Below are 21,414 nucleotides of genomic sequence, written 5' to 3'. Positions count from 1 at the left end.
GTGTAAGGTATTAAAGGTCATTCCAGATAAAAGCACATCTCAAACAGAAGACAAACTTTTACAGTTGCTCTTTCAGCCTCATATCAGCACCGTGTACCGCAGACACTGAAATAAGAAAACATTCCTCCTTCCTGCTGCAGGTGGAAGAAAAGTTCTCAAGAAATCATTCTAGACATTTTTGAAGAGTGTCAGTCAAAGCAACAATGCTGTTCTGAGGGGTATCCTGATTGCACTGACATAAACACAGTTCTATAGGCATGAGAAAGAAGTTAGTTGAGTGCAGTAATACTTTGCGCTGACCCCATATTTGTAGTGGTGTCTTCTCCCCCTGCCATGGGGCAGATGCAGAACAGCTGCCATATTAGGCTCCTGCACAGCTGCAAAGTGTTACAGAAAACTTCTCTTTCAGGGAGAATCTAGACTTCATTTTCTCCTGTGTTCTTGTACCAGTTCAACTTATCTATGCCAGAGAGAAAAAGCTTTTTTTTTCTGGTACCTGTTGCTCATCATCATAGGGAGATAATTAGGAAAATAAATAAAGTGAAGGAACACTAATAGCAAATTTCAGCCAGCTCGCACCAAGCAAAAAATTTGGGTCAGGAGGGCAGGAACCTCTTTGTTTCTAGACTACCCTTAAGATAGCAACCAATCCTTCCTCAGATGACTGTATTTGCTATACCTTTTCAGAAGGTCAGCTTGTACAGTACAGCCTGTTCTTTCTGCCATGAGCTACAGTTGAGACATCTGTCAGTAAACGAGGCTAAAATTAACCTAGTTAAGTGCAAGTGATATACCTGCCCTTTAGATAAAATGTCATTCTTTACACACTAGACAAAGCTGAAGTTAAAATGAGAAATTATTAATCCCACTGTGGGATTGTGTTTTTTAAACTCCTGGTTTATGAAAAATCATACAGAAAATTACTTCTAGTGGCAGAGAAGACAAGAAAATTACTGGGTTTTCTGCTTCCTCTTTGGTGCTTCTTAGTCAGCTGGACAATTATTAACTATTATTAACACCTGAACAGAGATAATGCACATGACAAACCAGATGTATGAGTGGAGGCTGTGGATCACTGACCTCAAACTAAAATCCTCTGCATCATGGCAATGACCAAAACTAGAAACTGAATGAATAAACAGACAGCACTTGCCCCAAGTCCTGCAGTGTTTTACGTTGGCCCAGGGTAACAGTAGATTAGTCGCAAGTGGGCTTCATTATCCATACTAATAAAGAAATTCCCAGCTAAAGAGAAACTACAAAGTCTCCAGCATAGCTCTTTTTTGTGGAACAAAATGGAATGTGCTAGATAGTTGGGGTTCCCAAAATATTTGGGAGGTCCTGTCAATGGATGTCATCAGGCAGGTTTGGACTGTCTCAGAGTGCATTTGTAATGGAGTAACATTTGTATTAAAATTTGTAACATTACTAGCAGAAGTAATGTGATGTTGTTTTATTCAAGCTCCAGTGGAGCTCATGTAACTGGCCAAATCCGAGGCAATCTGAGACTGAAACACCTACCCAGAACCACCCTGGTCCTGGGTGACCAGGAAAAGCTCCTCAGCCCCATTTCACATTGCCAGGCCCTCAGCATTCAGTGCCTTTGCGTTCCCACTCCATTACTCTGCAGGGGCCCATCCCGTAACAGAGCACTTCTTCCTGTTCCTACAGCAGCTTCCTTCTGCCTTGTGAGGTGAAAGAAGGGCAAAGGGAGACAACTAGCATCTAGCATGCTTGGTTACATGCCTTCCTGGCTACTGAGACCTTGACCAACTTGAAATCTGTCAGATAGTCCTTGCTGCCTGAGGACTGAATATTTCTCCGAATCTTGGAGCACACATAAGAGCCTCTCTACCCACCACAGACCAATCAACCAGTTCTGTGCACTACTAAGAAACAGATACCTCTTTTTAAGTTACACACAAAGGCTTTATACCTAGCTAAATGACCTGTGGATCACATCTGACATTCCTGGATTTAGCAGCAGGAAAAGTAATAGGGATGAAGATGCCTAGAGCTGAAATAAGATCACAGAACACCCCAGTGACCTAACAAATCAGCGCGCAGCATGAAAGTAGTGTGAAAACTACAAAGCCAAAAGGAAAGACTTCTCAAACTCATGCTAAAAGGCTTGGGGGGAAAAGAAGGTACAGAGTGAAAGAGGAAAGAGCTAGAGGTAAGAAGGTACAGAGTGAAAGAGGAAAGACAGCTAGAGGTTAAGACCTTTCAAGTACTAAAATAGCCTCATGAAGTAAAAATACCCTTTGATTACAGCGTTGAAGAAATAAACACAGAAAGATGGGGAAAGATAACTGAAAAGCAAACAAAGGCCTCGTAAAGCAATGAGAAAGGTAATAAATTCCTTGATGTAGGCATGGCAAGAAGAAAAGCAACTTATCAATAGCAAACAGGGCTGTATAGACCCCTCCCTCAAGAAAATCTCATTCTGAGATAATTTCTGGCTTTTTGTTTCACATTACCCTGAGAAACAAACTCTAAACCAAAGTATTCAAATAGGAAAACAAAACAAAATCAAAACCAACCCTGTCCTGGATGCCACTCTCAGTGAGTAGGTACTTCCCTCAGCCAAAGGGGTTCCCAGCACAGCTGGCTAGAGCTCTATACAGCTCCCACAAGCACATACTGGGAGACTAGCCAGAAATTTTCCCAAAGGATTAGTTAATGTTTTGGAGACTATTCTAACATGTCAGTAACCAGAGAGTAGTTCAAGCTAAGGGTAGCCAAATCTGACATAAACTCAAATTGTATTTTCACATATATAGCTCTTGCCCTTTAGTTTTTGCCTATCCAAAGTTAGGTAGATACTGATATGGAGACAACCAACTGTGAAATATCTGATCCCTACATTTTTTCTTTTTAAAAGGAGGGGTGGGGAATGTATTACACTTGAATACAGTACTAGGTGAACAACAGAACTGACAACAGAACAATAGCTTCAAAAACATTTATCCATGATTTTATTTCCTGAGCTACTCAAAGTTCTTATTAAGCCATGTGAATGCTGCTATTCAGGCCTGCTGACATAAGAGCAAATTGTACCAGAACATGAAAAACTGCCTTTTTCCACTCATACAGCTCAGGGGTAGGGGTGTGTGTGTGTGTGTCAGAAACCAAGACAGAGCTTCACAGAACATATAAAGGAAGACTAGACTTTACACTATGAATCTATAAAAACTTCACATGATGCTTAAATTACAATGCCCACTATGTGGTGCATTTGCTTTTGTTTTAATCCTCTTTCTCCTTAAGGAGAAATACAGAAGCTTGTGAATAAATTTTGTAGACCATAAGTCCCTATGATCATATATACCACACGGCTCTATGAAATACACAACTACCCAAGTGGAATCCCTGAGTTTACCTATCATTGTGCAATTTTCACATAGTAATAACAGAATTTTCCTTTTTACAGGCTTTATAGCCATATTTCCTACAACCAGTTTTTCCAAGCGTAATATGTAATGTTTATTTGGGTTTTATAATTTTTTTCAAAATTAAATTGCTAATAATAACAAAGAATTATTATTATGACTTTATAATCAAACTAAGGGCTAGCCCTATAAAGACCAGAACTCCAGACGCTACCGCTTTTCATAAGATTTTTCACATGAACAAATGTTTTAACAAATAGTAGTTTAGATGCTTGGTGAACAGTAGCAACATACACAACAGAACTACCTAATAAATGTGGAAACTTGGTTGTTTACACATGCTGATGGCATAAGTAGCCTAGTCTAATTTGTATGGTGGGGTTTTCTTTCATTGGACAATTGAGAATTACCTCTTTTAGACTCTTAGTAAAAAGAATTAGATAATTATACAGCCAGCGTGTTGCAGGAACCCGCTTGCAAATATCCCTCAAGATTACTTTCATGGTCATATTTAAGATGTTACCTCTTCTTAAACCTGAAGCACATCTATCACATTCTAACAAATTAAAGTAAGCTAGCTTTTTAGTAATGTGTTCATCCCAGAGGGTTATTTTTTTTTAATTGAATTAACAAAGAAATCCCGCAGTAATAAACCTTCACGTACTCTATAGACATCTAAAAAAGGTTTTTCAGTGTACGATACAAAACCATCAGCACAATATATAAAGTTTAAAAGTGTTTTTTTTTTGGTAGATAGAAAACTTCAGCAGTCAACATTTTTTCCTTTCTGAGGTTTCCAACTAACTAAGCCATCTTCCAGTCTGAAGGTAAGGAAAGGCACCCGTATAAGCTAAAGCTATCATAAACCACATAAACATATATTGTGATATTAAAACCCCTCTTGTTTCTCATTAGCATTTTCACACACATATTACAATCCAGCAAAAGATTCAAGAGCTCTAGATACCTGCCATGCAGAGCAGATGTCCTAACACTAGCAGTGCAATGCCAGCTGTAATCAAGCTGAAGGGCTCACCTTTGAAAATTTCTCAATCTGGTATCCTGCCTCCATGACGAAAGTTGTTGTCATGTTGTATCCAGTTTGCTTTCCATGTCCATTTGGCCACCAAGCCTCCACTGCAAAACTCTTGAATGTACAAGAGAGAAAATCAGAGCAATGTGTATAAAAAGAAGCAGAAAATACACCAGGGGCTCAGATATCTTTGACTGAATTACCACAGCTCTAATGAGTTTTCTGTGCCTCAGCTGAGCCATGGTAACCATGATCTCTCCAGCTGCAGCTCTGAGGTGAAAATTATTTAAAGCGATATCTGTGTCAGGAGCAGTTATTGTTCACTAGCCTCTATCATACCCCTCCTCTCATTGAGCAGCCCCTTTTACCTTTTCAACACTCAATATACTGAGGTGACGCTTTTCGATTGTGACTTTGCTAATGTGTGACCATGCTGACTGCTTATATCAAGCTTTTAAGACAAATTTCATTATTTTCAGTGTTTTCATTTTTTCTCTATGCTTCCTAATCACATCATTAGTACTCAATAATTTTTACAAAGATAAAAAAACCCTACCTCTAGGATGACAAAATTATTTTTCTCATTTTTCTAGCACAGAGTAATATTTATATCTTCATCCCAGCCCCCTAGTTCAGCTGCTCAGTCCTATTGCCAACATTTGCCAGCTGAATGCGCAACCCAAAAATCGTGGAAAGAAAGCAATAATGCATGCAACCAAACAATGGAGGGATCAGCACTGAATAGAGCCATGTAAGGAGTGCCTCAATCTTTTCAAATAAAATGAGGCCATAGAACAGCCCAACAATATGTTTCGCTGTAGCCATACTTGGACACAATCATGAATGTACCTACTAACATTTCAGCTTCCTCAATGCAGAATTATCATAACTACTTGTACAAAAGTACTAATCTCTGTGTTGCATGGATACAAATGGAAGCACAAAATCAGCGTGTGCCTCGACAGCAAGGGAGCGTTCGCAGCTGCCTGGCACGGCTGGAGTGTCTCATTGGCCACTAATGATGTCATCCCCATGCTCACCATTAGCTTATAAGCAGAACGCTGTCATGTTGACAACACAGCACTTTGCGTGGCAACTGCAGGAAGACTGCTACACATCTGCGATACACACCACTCAAACACCTACTGATTTCACAACATAATCTGCAATAAGGTCACAACTAGAATCAAGAATAAATTTCTAGTGAGATCTCATTATTTAATAAGCACCACACAAGTCTGTTGTACAGAGTAAGGGCTCTGTTAGGCTATCTCTCTCATCATGAGAACACACTGCAGAGCTTCTCGCAAGATCAGCTGATGTGAATTCATGCAGCAAAGCCTCTTGTGTAGAAAGAATAAAAAACACTGTTGCCTCTGCTCTGAAGGAAGTACTTCCTCACAAACTTGCAGTCACACTCCACTGACAGATTTCTTCTGAGGCTGAGGATGGGACAAATAAATAAACCAAAATATTTTTTGAATTTTCACATTGCAGTGCCTGCTTAATGTAACCCTGGAAAAGGCTAAACAGAGACTAATAATTGTTTTAAATGAAACTGGATATTTGTAATTGCTCATGCAACTTGCATATCAGATGACAACGGTAACAAAAATCATGTTTGTATGCTTATATGCTTTCATGTCAAAATAAAGCACATAAGTATGAAAGTCACTGAATGTTCATACTAAAACATAAATACCCTGCTTGTCTTGACCACATGCTTTTTCTCCACTCAAACAACTGGTAAGAGAACTTGAGAACACATGCATAATGCATTCAAACTGGGGAAACAAATGCAGAGATACACAGCAATGGAGAAAATCAGTAGAGCCAACAAAATATACAAAGGTTTGAGGGTGGACCCTCAGTTTTTAACAGCCAGAATTGTCAGAAGCCCCAAATTCCTGCTCACAGCACATCGCTCACCCACAAATCTAACTGTGCCGTGTAGCAGTTAAGCAGATGGCAAGTCCCATTATGCTGCTGGCTCCAGCATCAGCTGTGGCTGCTGCCACTGCGCCTGCCAGGGCTCCCACCCTGTCCACCAGCCTGGGCCTGCTGCTGTCAGGTTCAGTTCTGCACAGTCAGCTCTGCTAGGGCCCTGCTCTCTGAGCAAGAAGCCAAGAAAAATTCGTGCTTCTTTTTGCCACACTGGGATCACTGCCTAATTCAAGACAGCTACCTATTTGTCAGCTAGAACAGACACACTGATTTTCTTAATCTCTCAAGCCTATATACCTTTGCTTAATCGTATCTAATAAAACTCAAGTTTCCAAAAAAACAAACCCAAACCCATAAACAAAACAAATTCTATAGAAGTTAAATCATGTTGGTCTGCCATCAGATAGTTTCTCAACACCGTCTGAAAGCAAGCAGATCAACTCTTTCCTCCTTCATCACTAGGGTGTATGCCAAATTCATTTTTTCAATTCAGTTCTCTCCTCTGTAGAACATCCTTTATTGCTCTAAAGTTCCTCCTCAGTTTTGTCTACCCAAGAGACTACAATCCAATGTAAAGAAGTACTACTCTGCAAGATTTCCACGAACCTTACTGCTAGACAAGTTCTTCATAGGCCTCTTTTACTTACCTGAAAGAGTATCTACTAAGAGGTTTGAGAAATGTTTCCTCTTGAGAACCATGCGTTTCATACTGCATTCTACTCCCAGTAAGTCCAGTAAACAATAGCATGGGAGACAAGATATCTGCTGCCAGTTAAGTGAAGTGATGCAGAGTATTCAGAGGTAATCTACCTAAACAGCTCATTTAACAGTGGCTGCTGATGATCGTTTTGTTTTGCAGTAATGAAAAGGTTTCATCATCTTTTTGACACTGAGCTGCATAGCCCACAGACACCAATTTTTAGAGAGGAAAAGAACTGTTCTTCTATCTTGTAAGGGATAAACAGATCCATTTTTAATGTTAGGAACACAGTAAGGAAGGGGAGGGAGGCCTAACTGGCATAGAGACAGAACGACGTATTGGAAATCAGGGGAAACTTTTTGCAGTTGGCTAGCCTTCTACATACACATTCTTACCTTGTTGATGTTTACAAGCAGCACAATGCTGCCTTCTCCAGGTTGAAGCGTCACATTGAAAGTTTGCTGTGTTTCCAATTTGGGAATGTTCACAATTACAAGACCCACAATTGGCTTGGAGCTGACTACATCAAAAATAGCCTCGATTTCAAGATGCCACTTCTGAGTACTCTTTACTAAGTGACAGGGGAGAAAAAAAATGGGAATTTAGAGCTGTGCTTATATTCCTATTAGTTAAGATGATCTCTCATCAAAGAAACAATTCAAACACCTCAGATTAAATTTAACAATTTTCAGGCTGTGTTTGAACCAGGCCTACAAGGTTAATCTTTTTGTTTAGTGCATTCGATATCTGTGTTTACATTTGCCGACTCAGAAGAGAACTACACAATATGATTTATGTTTTATAACTCTCTCTTTTCATTTGAAAGCCATCCAGGGGCTTTTTTAGAGTTCTGTACAAGTCAGAGACCATGACACCAGTCACTTCAATAGTAAGGAGTTTTTTCCCACCAACTCCCATAGACATTACATTTGCTTTCAGTCAGCACTCATACGAACATGGTACTCTTTGGGAAAGATCGTAATCACAAGGCAGTACAATCATTTTTGTCGATGAAACAAAAACAGTATTAACAGAAAATGAACTGAATTCATCCCAGAGTCACTAGACAAAATGAATGGGGTTATGCTGGGGATAAATTGGGCCCATTGTGTCTAGACCCGATGGGCTATATCTTTATGTCCCTTTTGCCACTGGAGTGTGGTAGAGGAAACAAGTTAATGACTTCCCCAAGAGCTCTCTACAGTTACCTTAGACTGTCGTCTCCTTTACAGAACATACTGAATAAGGCAAGCCAGGGTCAAGGGTACTCAAGATTAATGTGTAAATTTCCCATTAACTTCAGCAAGTAAATTGCCTACCTATGTACATAGCTTGGCTGCTCCCATACTTCAAATATTACAGATTAACATCTAAACAAAAGTAAATCAAACAGAAAACAAGGAAAACTAGAACTAAGACATATTTTGTATCAATCACTTACTTTCTCTTTTCATGTATATATTCTAGCTCTCCTTCTTATAGAATCATAGAATCAACTAGATTGGAAAAGACCTTTAAGATCAAGTCCAACCTTTACCCCAGCACTGCCAAGGCCACCACTAAACCATGTCACTGAGGGCTTTGTCATCTAGGAGAGAAAGAGAGCTCCCTCCAAAAGCAAAGAATTACATTCAGCTCTGGTGTGATTTTCACTGTTCATAGAATGAATAGCAGTGAATGTATTCCCCAGTTTATATTCCATCCGGCATTACCCAGGGAAGACCATTTTTCTGAAATGTAGAAGGGGTTAAAAAAGAAACACCCACCCCACAAGGGTCAGCCATTACAGCAGGTTTTCCCTCCCTTCCAAGTGCAGATAGAAATTCCAGCCCACTCTTAACTACATGAACTGCAGGGTCCAGGCAGAGAAATCACAAACAATTAATCTTTTATAGACTCAGTGGTCAAAGGGCTATGACACCAAATCTGATGAGCAGTATAACTGCATAGGCAGCTTAAGTTCAAGTTATTCATTTACTCTTTACTTTTCAAATGTTATTATATTTGAATACTAACAAGCTCCGGCTCTGTTTCCAAACCACTCTCTCTCTGCTGAACGAAAGAGGTTTGCTCTCTCCACTTACCCAGAGAATAAGATTTCACCTACCAGAAGGTGGAGTTGTGGGGATGTGGGAGGGACCAGAAAAGATTTTTACTGTAACTAAATTTTAGGGAGCACACAGAGTCTGTGCTGGGGCTTTCCATGGAAATTCCAGTCACGTTAATTCTAGCTAAGACCTGCAGCTATTTCAGGAAGCTTTTAAAGTAGCCAGGGAGTGACGTCTTCCTCTTTTATTCATACACAACAACTCTGTTCCCAAGGGCTGAAATTCAACCTACTGCAGAAGACTGATGTGCTAGCCTTTACTCCACTGACGACTGGGCTCAACACACAGTGAAAGAAAGCATGTGGGTGGTCTGCAATGGGGCATACTACTGCTTACAGAAAGTTTCAACAGAAAATTAACTACTTTTACTCAGCAGCAATAATCTTCAGGACAAAGGAGGTGAAAATCAAAGACCACGCACATCAAGGGAGGAAACCGGTTCAGTAAGTTAGGTAGCAGGAACACAGGAGACTATCCTCTCAAATTGCAGCCTTAACAAATTATCCTTGTATAGCACGACTGCTTTTCTCCCTCAGACTTCATGTTGTGCCCTGAAAACTCCATGCTCTTGAAACTCTGTTCACTGTGCATTTGCTTCCCAACACAAAGCTAAATTCCCACAGCAGCTTTGTCTCTGTTTTAAATGTGAGACGTATTTATTGGGAGTCTTGGTGAAAACTCATGCCAAAAAAAAAATATTCACAAAACAGGAGAACAGGAGCTAGCCTCAGCTATACTACATATATTTCTGCAGTTATGCAGGGATCATTAAGCGTAAAAAGATTCTGAATTCTAACATTTTTAATCACTATTGTTTGTACTGAAGTACTGTGTCACATCCTAAAAGGGTGTGCCATGGGAAGAACTGCATGCAAAGTCAGGATAAAACAACAGAATCTTCTCTAAACTGCAGTTAATTGAGCTTAATAATAAAGTGGTTCCTATTCCAAAGGTGAAACAACAATAAAAAGTAGTAACAAAGTAGACTTACCAAAGAGAGAAGTCAAAGAAAAGTAAATAAGGTGATAATGGTTATAAGCCTCAATCCTAACATCTTTCCAGATTCCTTGAGTGGGAAAAGAAGGGCCCCAGTCCCAACTAAATGAACACTGCTCCTGAAATACAGAATGATAATTTTACGATTACCTATTTTTCACACAGACATCAATGCTGTGCCAGCAACAAAAATTATTTGCTATCTAGAAATAAAATACTGCTATGCACTGAAAGAATTTTTCCAATTTCCACATACCCAGGAAAGCCTGCAGTATTTTACTCTTATTTCTTGACCAAAACTCTGCTGCTATTACCTATATTAACCATAAAATTTTGCATTAAACATCAACGTAGAGTGAAATTTTGTATTACTGAGATAACAAAACACCACCTAGCCCACCACTTACAAAAAAAACCCAAAACAGTAAAGATCAAAAAACAAACAACAAACCCCAGGTTACTCTCAATTCAGTTCTGAACTACCTTAATTTGTAATGCCAATGTTTAATCATATACATAAAAGACAACGTAAGCAGAAAACTGATGGTTATAAATGTTATTCTAAAAGAACAATATTAAATTAAAAATCGTGGGTATATGTGAAATACTTTATTTCCTATTTTTAGTTGTAACACTGCAGATTAGTTCAAGGAAAGAAATGCGTAAGTCTGGTGCATTTGTGTAGTTCAGTCATGTTCACTGTTTCTCCCCTTTTTATGGCTTCTTTATACAAAAACAAAGGGAACAAAAACATGGTTGAGAAACAGCTTAGTTCTGGTTCTAACATCAGAATGTCAGAATTATAAAATGCTGCTCAGGCACAGAAGTATCTACACTGCTTTCCGTTTAGCTGTTTTCAAACCTGGTCAGACCTCTAGTTAACAAATCCCTTGAAGACATCTATTCAGCTGCCCTCCAAGCTTCACACAGCCCCAGCCCCCAAAGCAGATACTATAGATTTCTTTGAAGTCTTGTACAGTGACCTACAGTTCTAAATTTAGAGACTAATAACAGCCAACGCATACTAATTTTGGCAAACCACATTGCACAAGTCTGGCCTATCCCTTGCATTGCTGAAGCCAGCCTGCCTGCCTATCAAGTTGCAAAAGAGCCTTCCAGGAAGCAAGCACTGTACCTATTTCAAGTGTAAAAACAGGGACAACACATTCTTAGAAAACAAGTCAGATTGAAAGTCATTTTCCCTTTATAAAAAATAAACAAATGAATCACCAACAGGTTGTCAGGTTTCACTAATAATATTGCAGAGACTGCTATCAGAAATAGTAATCAAAGGAATGATATGCTTGTATCATTGAAGTACATTACCAGTGAAAGGCTTGAGTTTTGCCACAAATTCCTAAGATTTAGATACACTGACTGCACTTAATACTGAACCTCAAAGATGTGAATAGCTCTCCATTACTTTAAGATGGTAAGCAGCCAGCTTACTTTAGCAATGTCCTAGTATGTTTGATTACTTTTAAAATGTGACGTCACTGCTGTTGTTGCCATATACTTGGCATTATGTTCCAGAAACATAAAAATGTTTCTGGAAATGTCTGGAGCAGCTTCTAAGTACAGTCAAACAACTCTTTGGAGGAAAAGTGCTAGGATACTTTCTTACAAATTTAAAAGTATAGTTCAGTAAAGCATAAAATCATTCCTGGCCATTTTTGCTCTATAAATAAGGCTACAGCTATTTAAGTACCTTCTTCCTTCCAAGCTCCTCCCTGCACTGATTTCTAAGAAACACAACGGACTCAGAAGAACTAATCAACTTTTTAATACACAGTAAAAATAAAAGCAGCAGCAAGAAGTAATAAAGAAAACCTCTTAATCTTAAAGGATTTTCCCAGGACAATATGGTGTCCCTCTTTTCATTACCAAATTTTAAAGGAAGTTGCATCTGGGTTTAGATTAACAGGACTCTAGTAATTTTTTTGAGGAGGCTTTAAAGGGACTTCATCTAAAAGATCAAAAATAATTAACAAGAAAGGCATTTAAGTGGAAACAAACATGCAAAAACCCCCAAAAAGAGAAATCCCAAAATAAGATCACCAAGCTATTGTCTCTAGCTGCTGCGAAGCTATCAGAAATACATGAGATGCTACTCAGGTGATAGTTTGCTGTGACTAAGTTTTAACAGGAATGAAGCAAGGTCTTAAATCAGAGTTTCTGAGCTTACATATTACATTGTTGTTTTCACTGAAAACGTCCTTGTAAGTCACACTTCTCAACACTGTTTTCATCTTATTATGAGAACAAGTCTTCTGCTAGGTAACACTTCTTGTGACATGCCAGAGCTGACCAGTATAAATAGCACAGTACATGAGCAATAGCAAACACTCACAAAGCTGCTTGGCTGAGATTTTTACAGCCTTCGCAATATACAATGGTATTTGTAACAGTGAATCCTACTGTCAGCATGCATTGCTAAACCCATCCGGTGGATCAAAATGTAATGATTACACATTTCCCAGTGCTATTCTTCTCCCTTAGGAGCAAGTCTCCTTTCTGACTCCTTGACAAAAACAGCCTTTTAAACATTCTTATCATCCAGATATGAAGCCTGGCCTTCTTATGCCTCTTGTATTATCGCCATGCTAGATTACAGGTTTCTAGGGGACAAGAGAAGGAAGCTGCAATGAAAAATATCCCCTACCTATAAAATGACATTGCAGGTTTCAGAATACATCTGTAAGGACAGCACATGGTACATTCCTCTTTCCAAGCCTGAAGCCAGACACAAACAATTCTGCCCCTACCTTTCTGATGAAATTAGCGTGGCACTCTCCTTTCTGCACAGGTGGAGGGCATGCCGGGGGGATGCTGTATCCTTTGTGACATCTGTTCTGCTCTTCTGCATAATAAATGGCTGATAAGAAACAGACTTCAATAAAATTGACCTCCTTGATCACACTGGTAATATCAAAGCTCTAGGTCAAGAAAACAGAATAAAATCATTGCAGTGCCGACATTTGTTTGTGAGATTTATAATCACTGTTACAATGGGATTTTAATACAATATATATATTATTCAACGGCATTTGAAGTACAGTCTCAAAAGGCTCTGGTTTTGAAGGAAAAGAAAAGCTACTTCTTAAGCTGAAAAAAGAAAATACACAGTAACATTCTGGATACAAGATGTTTCTGGGCAAACCACTTTCCCCATTCTGAGCCTTCATTGCAGGCTGCACCACTCTGCTTGTACACGGAAGTGCCTGAAGGATAACGACAGCAAGAGTATCTTTACCCTCCCTTCCTCACTCAGAACTCATCTACATCTTTAGAAAGACACCTTGTTCAAACTCAGAAAGCTGGTCTATACAGGAGTCCTTCCAACTCACACGGTGCTGGTAGCTTAACTACCACAAAGCACTGAGCTGCGTTCTGCTTGAATGCTGCAAAGCTGTATTTCATGCCACCTGCATTCTTACCCCCAAAACATATGTACAGATACACCTTCTATGCCAGCATCAAATGAAGCATCTGGGGGCTTCCTCACTGGGTCACAAAATCCCCTTCTGTGTGACTGGACAGAAGGATAAACGTTTACTTTCATAACTACCCCGTGCTATCAAGATAATATGGTTCCAATGGCTAATATGCATTTCTTCTTCACAGTGTTCACCTGTAACAAACCAAGTCTTGGAGATTTTTTCCAACTTGTAAGCAGTCCAGCTAGCACCACTGTAGCATACAGCAGAAAATTACAAAGCAAACAGCATCCCCCATACAGGGCCTTCACAGAATCCTTCCTGAAGATGTTGTTGCCATGTGGAACAGGTGGACAAAACAAAAGTCTGGGTCACAGTAATCCTAGACTCAATCTAATACAGTACACTCTGGTTTTACAGGGCAGGCCATTTCGTGAACTGTTATAATCTATGGGCAAAATACTATCCCTTCCCAATTCTACAGAGCCTGCTACTGGTAATCTCTCCAAATAAGTGAGTAATTGCAACTTCATAAAAGCTCTATGAAACTTCTTATTATCCTGACAGTAAAACTTAGCACAGAGAAACTAAATTATTTGGTCCAGGTCACATACAGCCAGGTGGCAGAATCTAGCTGAGATATGAAGACACCAGATTGCCTTTATAATTCAGTTACTCCACTAACATTATTTCAGTATTCCATTAACATTCTTCCTTTAACTTTTCCTTTTTTGATTCTTTTAAAAGCAAGGATTGTCCCTTATGCTAGTACCCAGAATAATTTTGTAATTTAAAGCTATAAAATTATTTTGTATTAGTTTGGTTTTGCCACATGATGAGTATTCCCAGGCTTACATAAGCTAAGCTCAAAAATGCAAGGCACTGTTACCAAAAGCCCAATATTAGAAAATCAAACCCCTATATAAAAAATGGCATGGAAACCCAAAGGCTTTACAACACGTGCATTTTCATTTCAGTATTCACATGCAAACCACTCTAATACCAATTAGCAGATTTACAGCTAATATAACAGATTTAAGCTCATGTTTTCTTGGAGTTGTGACAAGAAGCAAGACATATTATTAGCTGAACTAATCCTCTTGCATGGGGCCACTCATTTAGAACAAGGCACATTTGCTTCTAGATCTGACCTTGTAACTACTGGAAAGGTAACTACACTTCTTGTTCTAACGGTTATCAGATTACACATGCAGTCCTCAGGTCAACAGGTTCTGTGTCTAAGCACCTATTTTTATGTGTGCTTGAATGCACTGAAAAGTGCTCAGCACAAAAGAGCTCTGAAGAAAAAACAGAACTACCTTCAGAAAAAAACACATTACTCACGTATCTGTTGAACATATTGTCTGTTCTCCCAAGAGTGACATTATTAATCAGGATCTGTGCTACTGTATCCACTCCTTCAAAAACCAAATTCACTTTCTGCCACTTTCTACAGAAGATACCAAATGCATAAAAACCTGTTAGAATACACAGTGAACAAAACACAGGAGACAGAAAATACAAAAATGTATATCACCATTATCTTTCTCAGCAGTTGCCTCCATTACCTCCAAAAACATTTCACTTAGTGTGGCTATATTATTTCTTTAAATAGTCAAATTAGGATGACAGCTGAAATGGCTCAAGTCTGCACTACAGCGTGTTCACATACCCATCAGATCAGATGGGCTAGTTTCCAATTAGCCCAAGTATTATCTTTCCTCAGTTGGCAATTCATAAATAACTTTTAACAATTGATAAGAAAAAGCAACAAAACAAATTCACAAGAAAAAGCAACTACTGAAGTGTTCTTTCGCAACAGCTTTTCAGCTGCACATTATTGCATAATTTGTTTTATTAGATACAAAAGTATTAAGCAGATTTTGAGCTGATGGATTAACTCACAGTTCTGCAAGAAAGATGACCCAGAACTATCTTAGACATATCTTTACTGCCCACCTGAAGTCAAAAGGAGTTTTGAATGTCCTGCTGTAAGTCCAGTTATCAAGTGAGATCCACCTGTACATCACATCATTAAATCTATAGTATGGATCCTAATAATAGACAAAAAGAAAAAAAAATTACAACACTTATTTAGTAACAGTGTTACTACATGAAATGCATCATAATATCCATTAGATGAGCACTTCTTATTTCAGTCTATAAATGCAAAATCACCTTATTTAGTTAGTCCTGATTTTCACCTTTGAAATACTACAACAAAGCAAAATTTGTTTGCTATACTCATTCATACTCAAACTAGAGGACGCAGAATTTCGTTTCACATAAGAAATGATTGGGCTGAGAATGAAAGAAAAAAATCAAGACAGCTTGTGACTTAATGAGAAGAAGAGAAACATGATCACCCTCATAATGATAAAGTAACACTAATAGGATTGCAAGAGGCAAAGAAACAGCATTTTAGGCCTCTAGGGACAGAAGTGAAAAAATCTCTACAGTTTAAAACAACTGAAAATACTCCAGTTGTTTCTGTCAACTAGTCTTGATGTGGTAAGGCTGAATGACATTGGTATATTTGGAGGGAGGAAGAAAACAAGGGAGGGGAAAAGGAAGAAAGGGAAAAGGAACACAATTTCGTTTGGTGTATTAAACTAAACAACTACTTTCGAGAATAATGCTGCATTTATATTGAATGTGTTATTTTCCTGTAATCATACCACCCATGAAGAATAAAAGCCACAACTGGTCTAAGCCATGTCTTTGACAGCTTTTGCTTCATGCTGTATTTATTACCTTAGAGGGGGGTCACAGTGTACCTCACTTTGGCTGAAAGGATCAGTTATGTGCACCTGACAACGCATGGCCTTGCATGTCATACAAAGGCAGCAAAAAGGTACAGTGTTACATCCCCATGTCAGCCAGTTCAGCATGCAGGTATCTGGGTCAGTGACTGACAGCTCAGTTCAATCGTTTCCAGCAGCTGCACAGCTGAACTGCTTTTGCAAAACAAAGACCAATCTCTTCTGGACAACATGACTCAAACCCAGCTAAAAGAGAGCAGAGCTGCATCAAGGCTTTCTTTGATCCAAGTGTTGTACAGTACCAGCACAGCTAACTAGCTGCCCTAAATATCCAGATTCACACTGAAGAAAATCTGCCCTGTTTTTTGTTTGGTTGGTTTTTTTCCTTCTTGCTGAAGCTAAATTTTTCTCCCCATTTCAGGGGTCAGTATAGATAGTAACAACACTTCTGAAGCTGTTATCTTCTGGGAAACATTGTTTCATATCTCATATTTGTTTTATAACTAACAGGGCCAGTTTCTGTAATATAAACACAAACCTATTTACATGGCAGAGCAAAATCATAACATGTAAGCGACTGTCGTCAGCAGCATAATCCTTTCTGGAGACCCATACCACTAAAATCTTCAGTCCTTGAGCCCACACAGAGGGAAAGTTGTCAGCTTGCTTCTACACGCTGTGCTCTTTCAATCAAATTTCTTACTATAAGGGAATAAGAGTCAAGAAGGAAAGGGCTTGTCACCTCGGTAAAACCATGGCCTCTGCATTGGTAATACAGTGCATTCTCTAGAATTTAAGCCACCATAAGCTTACCAGAACAATTACTGAATTTTAAGATACCATTACTTTTATATGCAAAATGTTTTAGGGAATATATCTCAGACTTTTAATAACATGCAATATTTAAGACTAATAAATGCATATTCAAATGCAAAATTTAGGCTTACAAAAGAAACTCTGTTAAGATTACTGCATCAAGACAATGAAAAGCAAGCATCAAATGTAGGAGACCATGAAAACCCACAATATATCCTTAAAAGCACATTTTTAACAACTGTTTTGCTTTAACTTTGTATACTATTTTATTTTAGGCCACGCTTTGGAAAATGTGTGTGTTAAATTTCAATCATTGCCACTGCATGTGTGAAATATTTAAAAGACACAAGATGCAAGTTGCAAATGCACTATCAACAGCAGACTGTAAAGCCAAAGCCAATTTGGTTGGCAGTCAAACTGACATCAGTTCCTCATCAAAGATCAAGACCCTGCATAAAAGAAACCTACACTGTTTCTCCCACAAAAGCATGAATACCAAGATGTTAATGAAGAAAGACCTGACCTCTGAAGAACACAAAACTGGTTGTCTAACAGCAGAGAGACATGTAGGAATGTTTCATCAGAGGCAGAAATTACATCATCAGATGGGCTCTTACAGCAGTTTACAAACAGAGCTGTCTGTTTAAACCTCCTCAGAGCTCACTGCAGATCCGTTTTCCTGAAAGGGCTTTCTTCTGTATTAGTCTAAAGCCTTCCAACTTCAAGAGATATACTGACTGATAAAATACGTGTCACAGAAAGTGCTAATTAACCCCTTTTGACTTGCATGAATACTGTTTCTTCCTCATAGGCATCCACCTTTCTAGGTGGAAAGCTCTTAGTTCTGTGTACCCTTATGTATAACCTAACAGCTTATGGATAGCATTGCTATATAACAGCTTATACATAACAGTTTATATATCACACAGAAAAACTGTTAAACGCTAATCGTGGTTAATCATTTTAAGCATGAAAAATGTGGCTTGTAAAATCACTTATGTAGCAATGTTCAAGCAATGCTTTAAAGGCAATTCTCAAGGCTCAGGAAAAATGTATGACCAATGCAAAGTCCTGTAAGAAAGGAAAATAACTTCTCCAATACACTTGCAAGATTATTGACTTTTTCATTATTAAATTCAACTGTTTTGAGTGCTGAAAGGTACACCCATAGAAGTCAAATTGTTTGGATTTATCTGAAACAGAATTTCATCCTATATTAAATGAGCTCACATTAAAATTGAAGGTTTAGTTCAGAAAACTGGATGAAAAAAGGCTATTTTTACACTCTTAAGAGCACTGGGAGAATTTGAGAGATGGTAGGAAATAGACTGCACATGTATTAAATACACTTCACATTCATTAGCTCAACATGTTCCTGGAAGCAAGTCATGGAGGGGTGGAGTCAACTTCATCTATTTTTAGATCCTACCAAACATGACAACCTCACATTTTCCTGCTCCCCGCAATCTGGGGGGAAAATTCTGAACCACTCAAGCTCCCTGCCTGTTTGCTCCCTGCTCCCAGCCGCAATGCTAGAAGCAAGCAACAAATCACTTGCTAAAATGAGGTAAAAAGCCCTGATACAGATCACCAGAAGGAAGCAATTTCCAGTTCAGGTAACAAGACATCAGCAGGACTTCAAAAGCACTGGCAGCACTAAACTGAAGGCACTACTAAGCGGCTAGATGGAAACTCCTCCTTGCGATGATTTTAAGGGGGTACTGAAAAACTACAGTCATATAACCTAAGAGCTTCCCCCATTAAGCAGGAAATGGATGAGACATGAACACATCAGAAGTGAGGCCCAAAGCCCAAGGGAGCAAGCTGTGCCAGGGCTTCAGGTCCCCACACAACCAGGGCAGCACAGCACAGCCACGTACCTGAATGACACTAGGCAGAGTCAGTGGGATCCAAGCAGAAGACCAGCGTGTAGTAAAATGAAATGCAGTAAAGGGAACAAAAACCAGATTCCTTTGCCTTATCCTACTTTTTTTATGATCTAATTTGAAACTGACATGCATGCTTTTCTCTCAGAAATCAACTCTGCTGATATTTTATAATGTATAGCATAAGAAAATCCTGCTGATGTAATAGATTACCAATATGAAACTTGATGTTTCATCATTTACAACTTAGTGATTTTGCTGTTGCGAACTTCAGACCAGAAGCTAAATAGTTAAGATACTTATCTATATCCACACACTCCTTGATATCTCAAACAATAGCAGTCAGGACATTTATATAACTTTCAGCAAGCCCAGGTTCACATATTTCCAGCTGGAAGTCAAGATGAACTAACAGTAGTGATGAATGGACTGTATTCGCAGAATATGAGTTTTGGAAGCACATCCTACAGTAATTCATTATCAGTAGTTACTGTAGCAAAGCAGTAAACTGATGTTTTACAACATCAAGATGTGTTACAGTTGAAGACAAATACTACTAAAGAGTTAATCAACAAGATATTAATAGCTCTTGCTTAATATTCTTCGAATACTCTGTTGTATTTAACAGGGTACTATAACTTTTAACTATTTTAAATTCACAAGCTTTCAAAAGATAAACCTGAGTGCCCTTTAATGCATATATAAGGCTTTTGAACCGTTTCACAATATGTTCATACAACTCAAGAGAGCACATATGCTTTAACAGAAAATAATAAATTTATCTTAACTAACTGTTTCATCAATGAATGTCATTTAATGTGTCAGAACCATACAATACCCAATGCAATTGTTACCTGGCTTCCTCTGAAAAATCTAAGTCATGATGAAGTTCTATGTGTTCTATGAAGTGTCAGAAAATAAACAACAGCATATTTTATACAAATGCAAAACAAGTTATGAAATATATACCACTTTCCAAAACTGCAGAAATATCACTTGCAATACCTAAGCTTCTGTCTAATACATTTTAACATCCAAATATGACCAAAACCACTGTAACCTTCTGCATCAAGTGCATATTCTTGTTGTGTAACAGGGCAAAACCTGCAGTGTTATCCAGCCCCTATACTAGCATCACAGTTGTAGACCCACCTACTAGTTCTTTACAAATCAAAGTGACAAACTAACAAAACAAAACAGCCTTTCTGCAGGAAAGCAAACGGCTGGCAGATGAGAAAATATAGCTACAATAGCCATATTCATCAGAACTGAAATTTTATAGGAGTCACCTACCAGCAGAAATGGCATCATGCAGTACTTGGCCAGGACCTGCGAGGGGACAACTATTTCTAGCACAAAGACTTAATGCACAAGTTACCTGCTGATACATATTGCTTCTCAGAACAGTGCCTGAAAGAAAATACTGTGCTGGCAATAGATAAAAGCCAAATCTTCAGACAAAATGGTTTCTGCAAATCTTCTCTTTCCAGAGATTTAGGGTTAGCAGTGGATTTACTGCAAGTTTGTAAAATGTCTTTGCTTACATCTGAGCTTTGCACTAACTTTTTTCAAGCGACTGTTACCCTTGATTATGTGCATTTCTCATGTCTTTTAAATTTTACATGTAAATGGTATTAAGAGCTATGGAGTGTTAATGAAATGTTACTAAAAAAACCCCTAGCTGAACACATACTCTGATACCATCTCCTGCCCTTAGAGCTTTTATCATAGTTAATCCAGCATTTGAACTACATCGGTTGAACATGGAAGGAAATAATACTTCTGTAGGAAACTCAAAAATATCTTCCCCAAATGCATTTTCTAGGACACATGCATTTGGTGCATTCATAAATATGTGGCCATCCAAAATCTATTTCATAAGCCAAAGAGTAAAGATGTCTCTAGAACAAAAGCTAGAGAGATGAGAAATGAACCCTTGGTGTCAAAGAGATGGCTTTCAATTCAAAGCTATGGCCTGCACAGCAGATTCAAGTAAGGCTACAGACATGCAATTAGATCATCCCTGGGCAAAAAGCAGTTCGTGCATCGACCTAAATTTGAGATGAACCACACACTCATAACTAAGTTGCTTGCAGCCTACTCTTGCAATCTAAGTCACATTTTTCAGGCTTAATATCTGGCAGCTTATTCTTGTTCTTCTCCTTCCCCTCATTTGTGAGATGCTCACTAAGCTACATTGTTGGAGTAGGCCCTTCCAGATTTTGTTTTGAATTTTGATTTGGGTGCTAACTCATTAAAAATTCACAAGGATACAGAAGCAAAGGATGCAGTGCTATTTGTTATTTGCCATTTGCAAATCACACAGAAAAACAGTGCACA

The 21,414-nt window shown here is 38.6% G+C and overlaps 1 protein-coding gene across 13 annotated transcripts in view; it reads right to left on the bottom strand.

Moving 5' to 3' along the window:
* MANBA (mannosidase beta) overlaps positions 1 to 21,414 on the bottom strand; it is a 56,508-nt gene that overhangs the window by 31,636 nt on the left and 3,458 nt on the right. For 11 of the 13 annotated variants that reach the window (XM_065691202.1, XM_065691211.1, XM_065691222.1 and 8 more), the window contains exons 2-7: positions 15,570 to 15,664; positions 14,955 to 15,060; positions 12,939 to 13,109; positions 10,169 to 10,292; positions 7,465 to 7,640; positions 4,429 to 4,539 (exon numbers count right to left, since the gene is read on the bottom strand). In XM_065691202.1, coding sequence (XP_065547274.1) covers positions 4,429 to 4,539; positions 7,465 to 7,640; positions 10,169 to 10,292; positions 12,939 to 13,109; positions 14,955 to 15,060; positions 15,570 to 15,664 — 783 coding nt within the window. Of the gene's footprint in view, positions 1 to 4,428; positions 4,540 to 7,464; positions 7,641 to 10,168; positions 10,293 to 12,938; positions 13,110 to 14,954; positions 15,061 to 15,569; positions 15,665 to 16,910; positions 17,050 to 21,414 lie in introns of those variants that run through there. The other 2 variants (XM_065691193.1, XM_065691185.1) reach the window with 2 other exon arrangements.

This window comes from Lathamus discolor, chromosome 1 (assembly GCF_037157495.1).
Source record: "Lathamus discolor isolate bLatDis1 chromosome 1, bLatDis1.hap1, whole genome shotgun sequence".
In the NCBI taxonomy this organism is placed as follows: Eukaryota; Metazoa; Chordata; class Aves; order Psittaciformes; family Psittacidae; genus Lathamus; species Lathamus discolor.
Note: the sequence above shows the minus strand (reverse complement) of the source record. Positions and strands in the feature narration are given on the sequence as shown.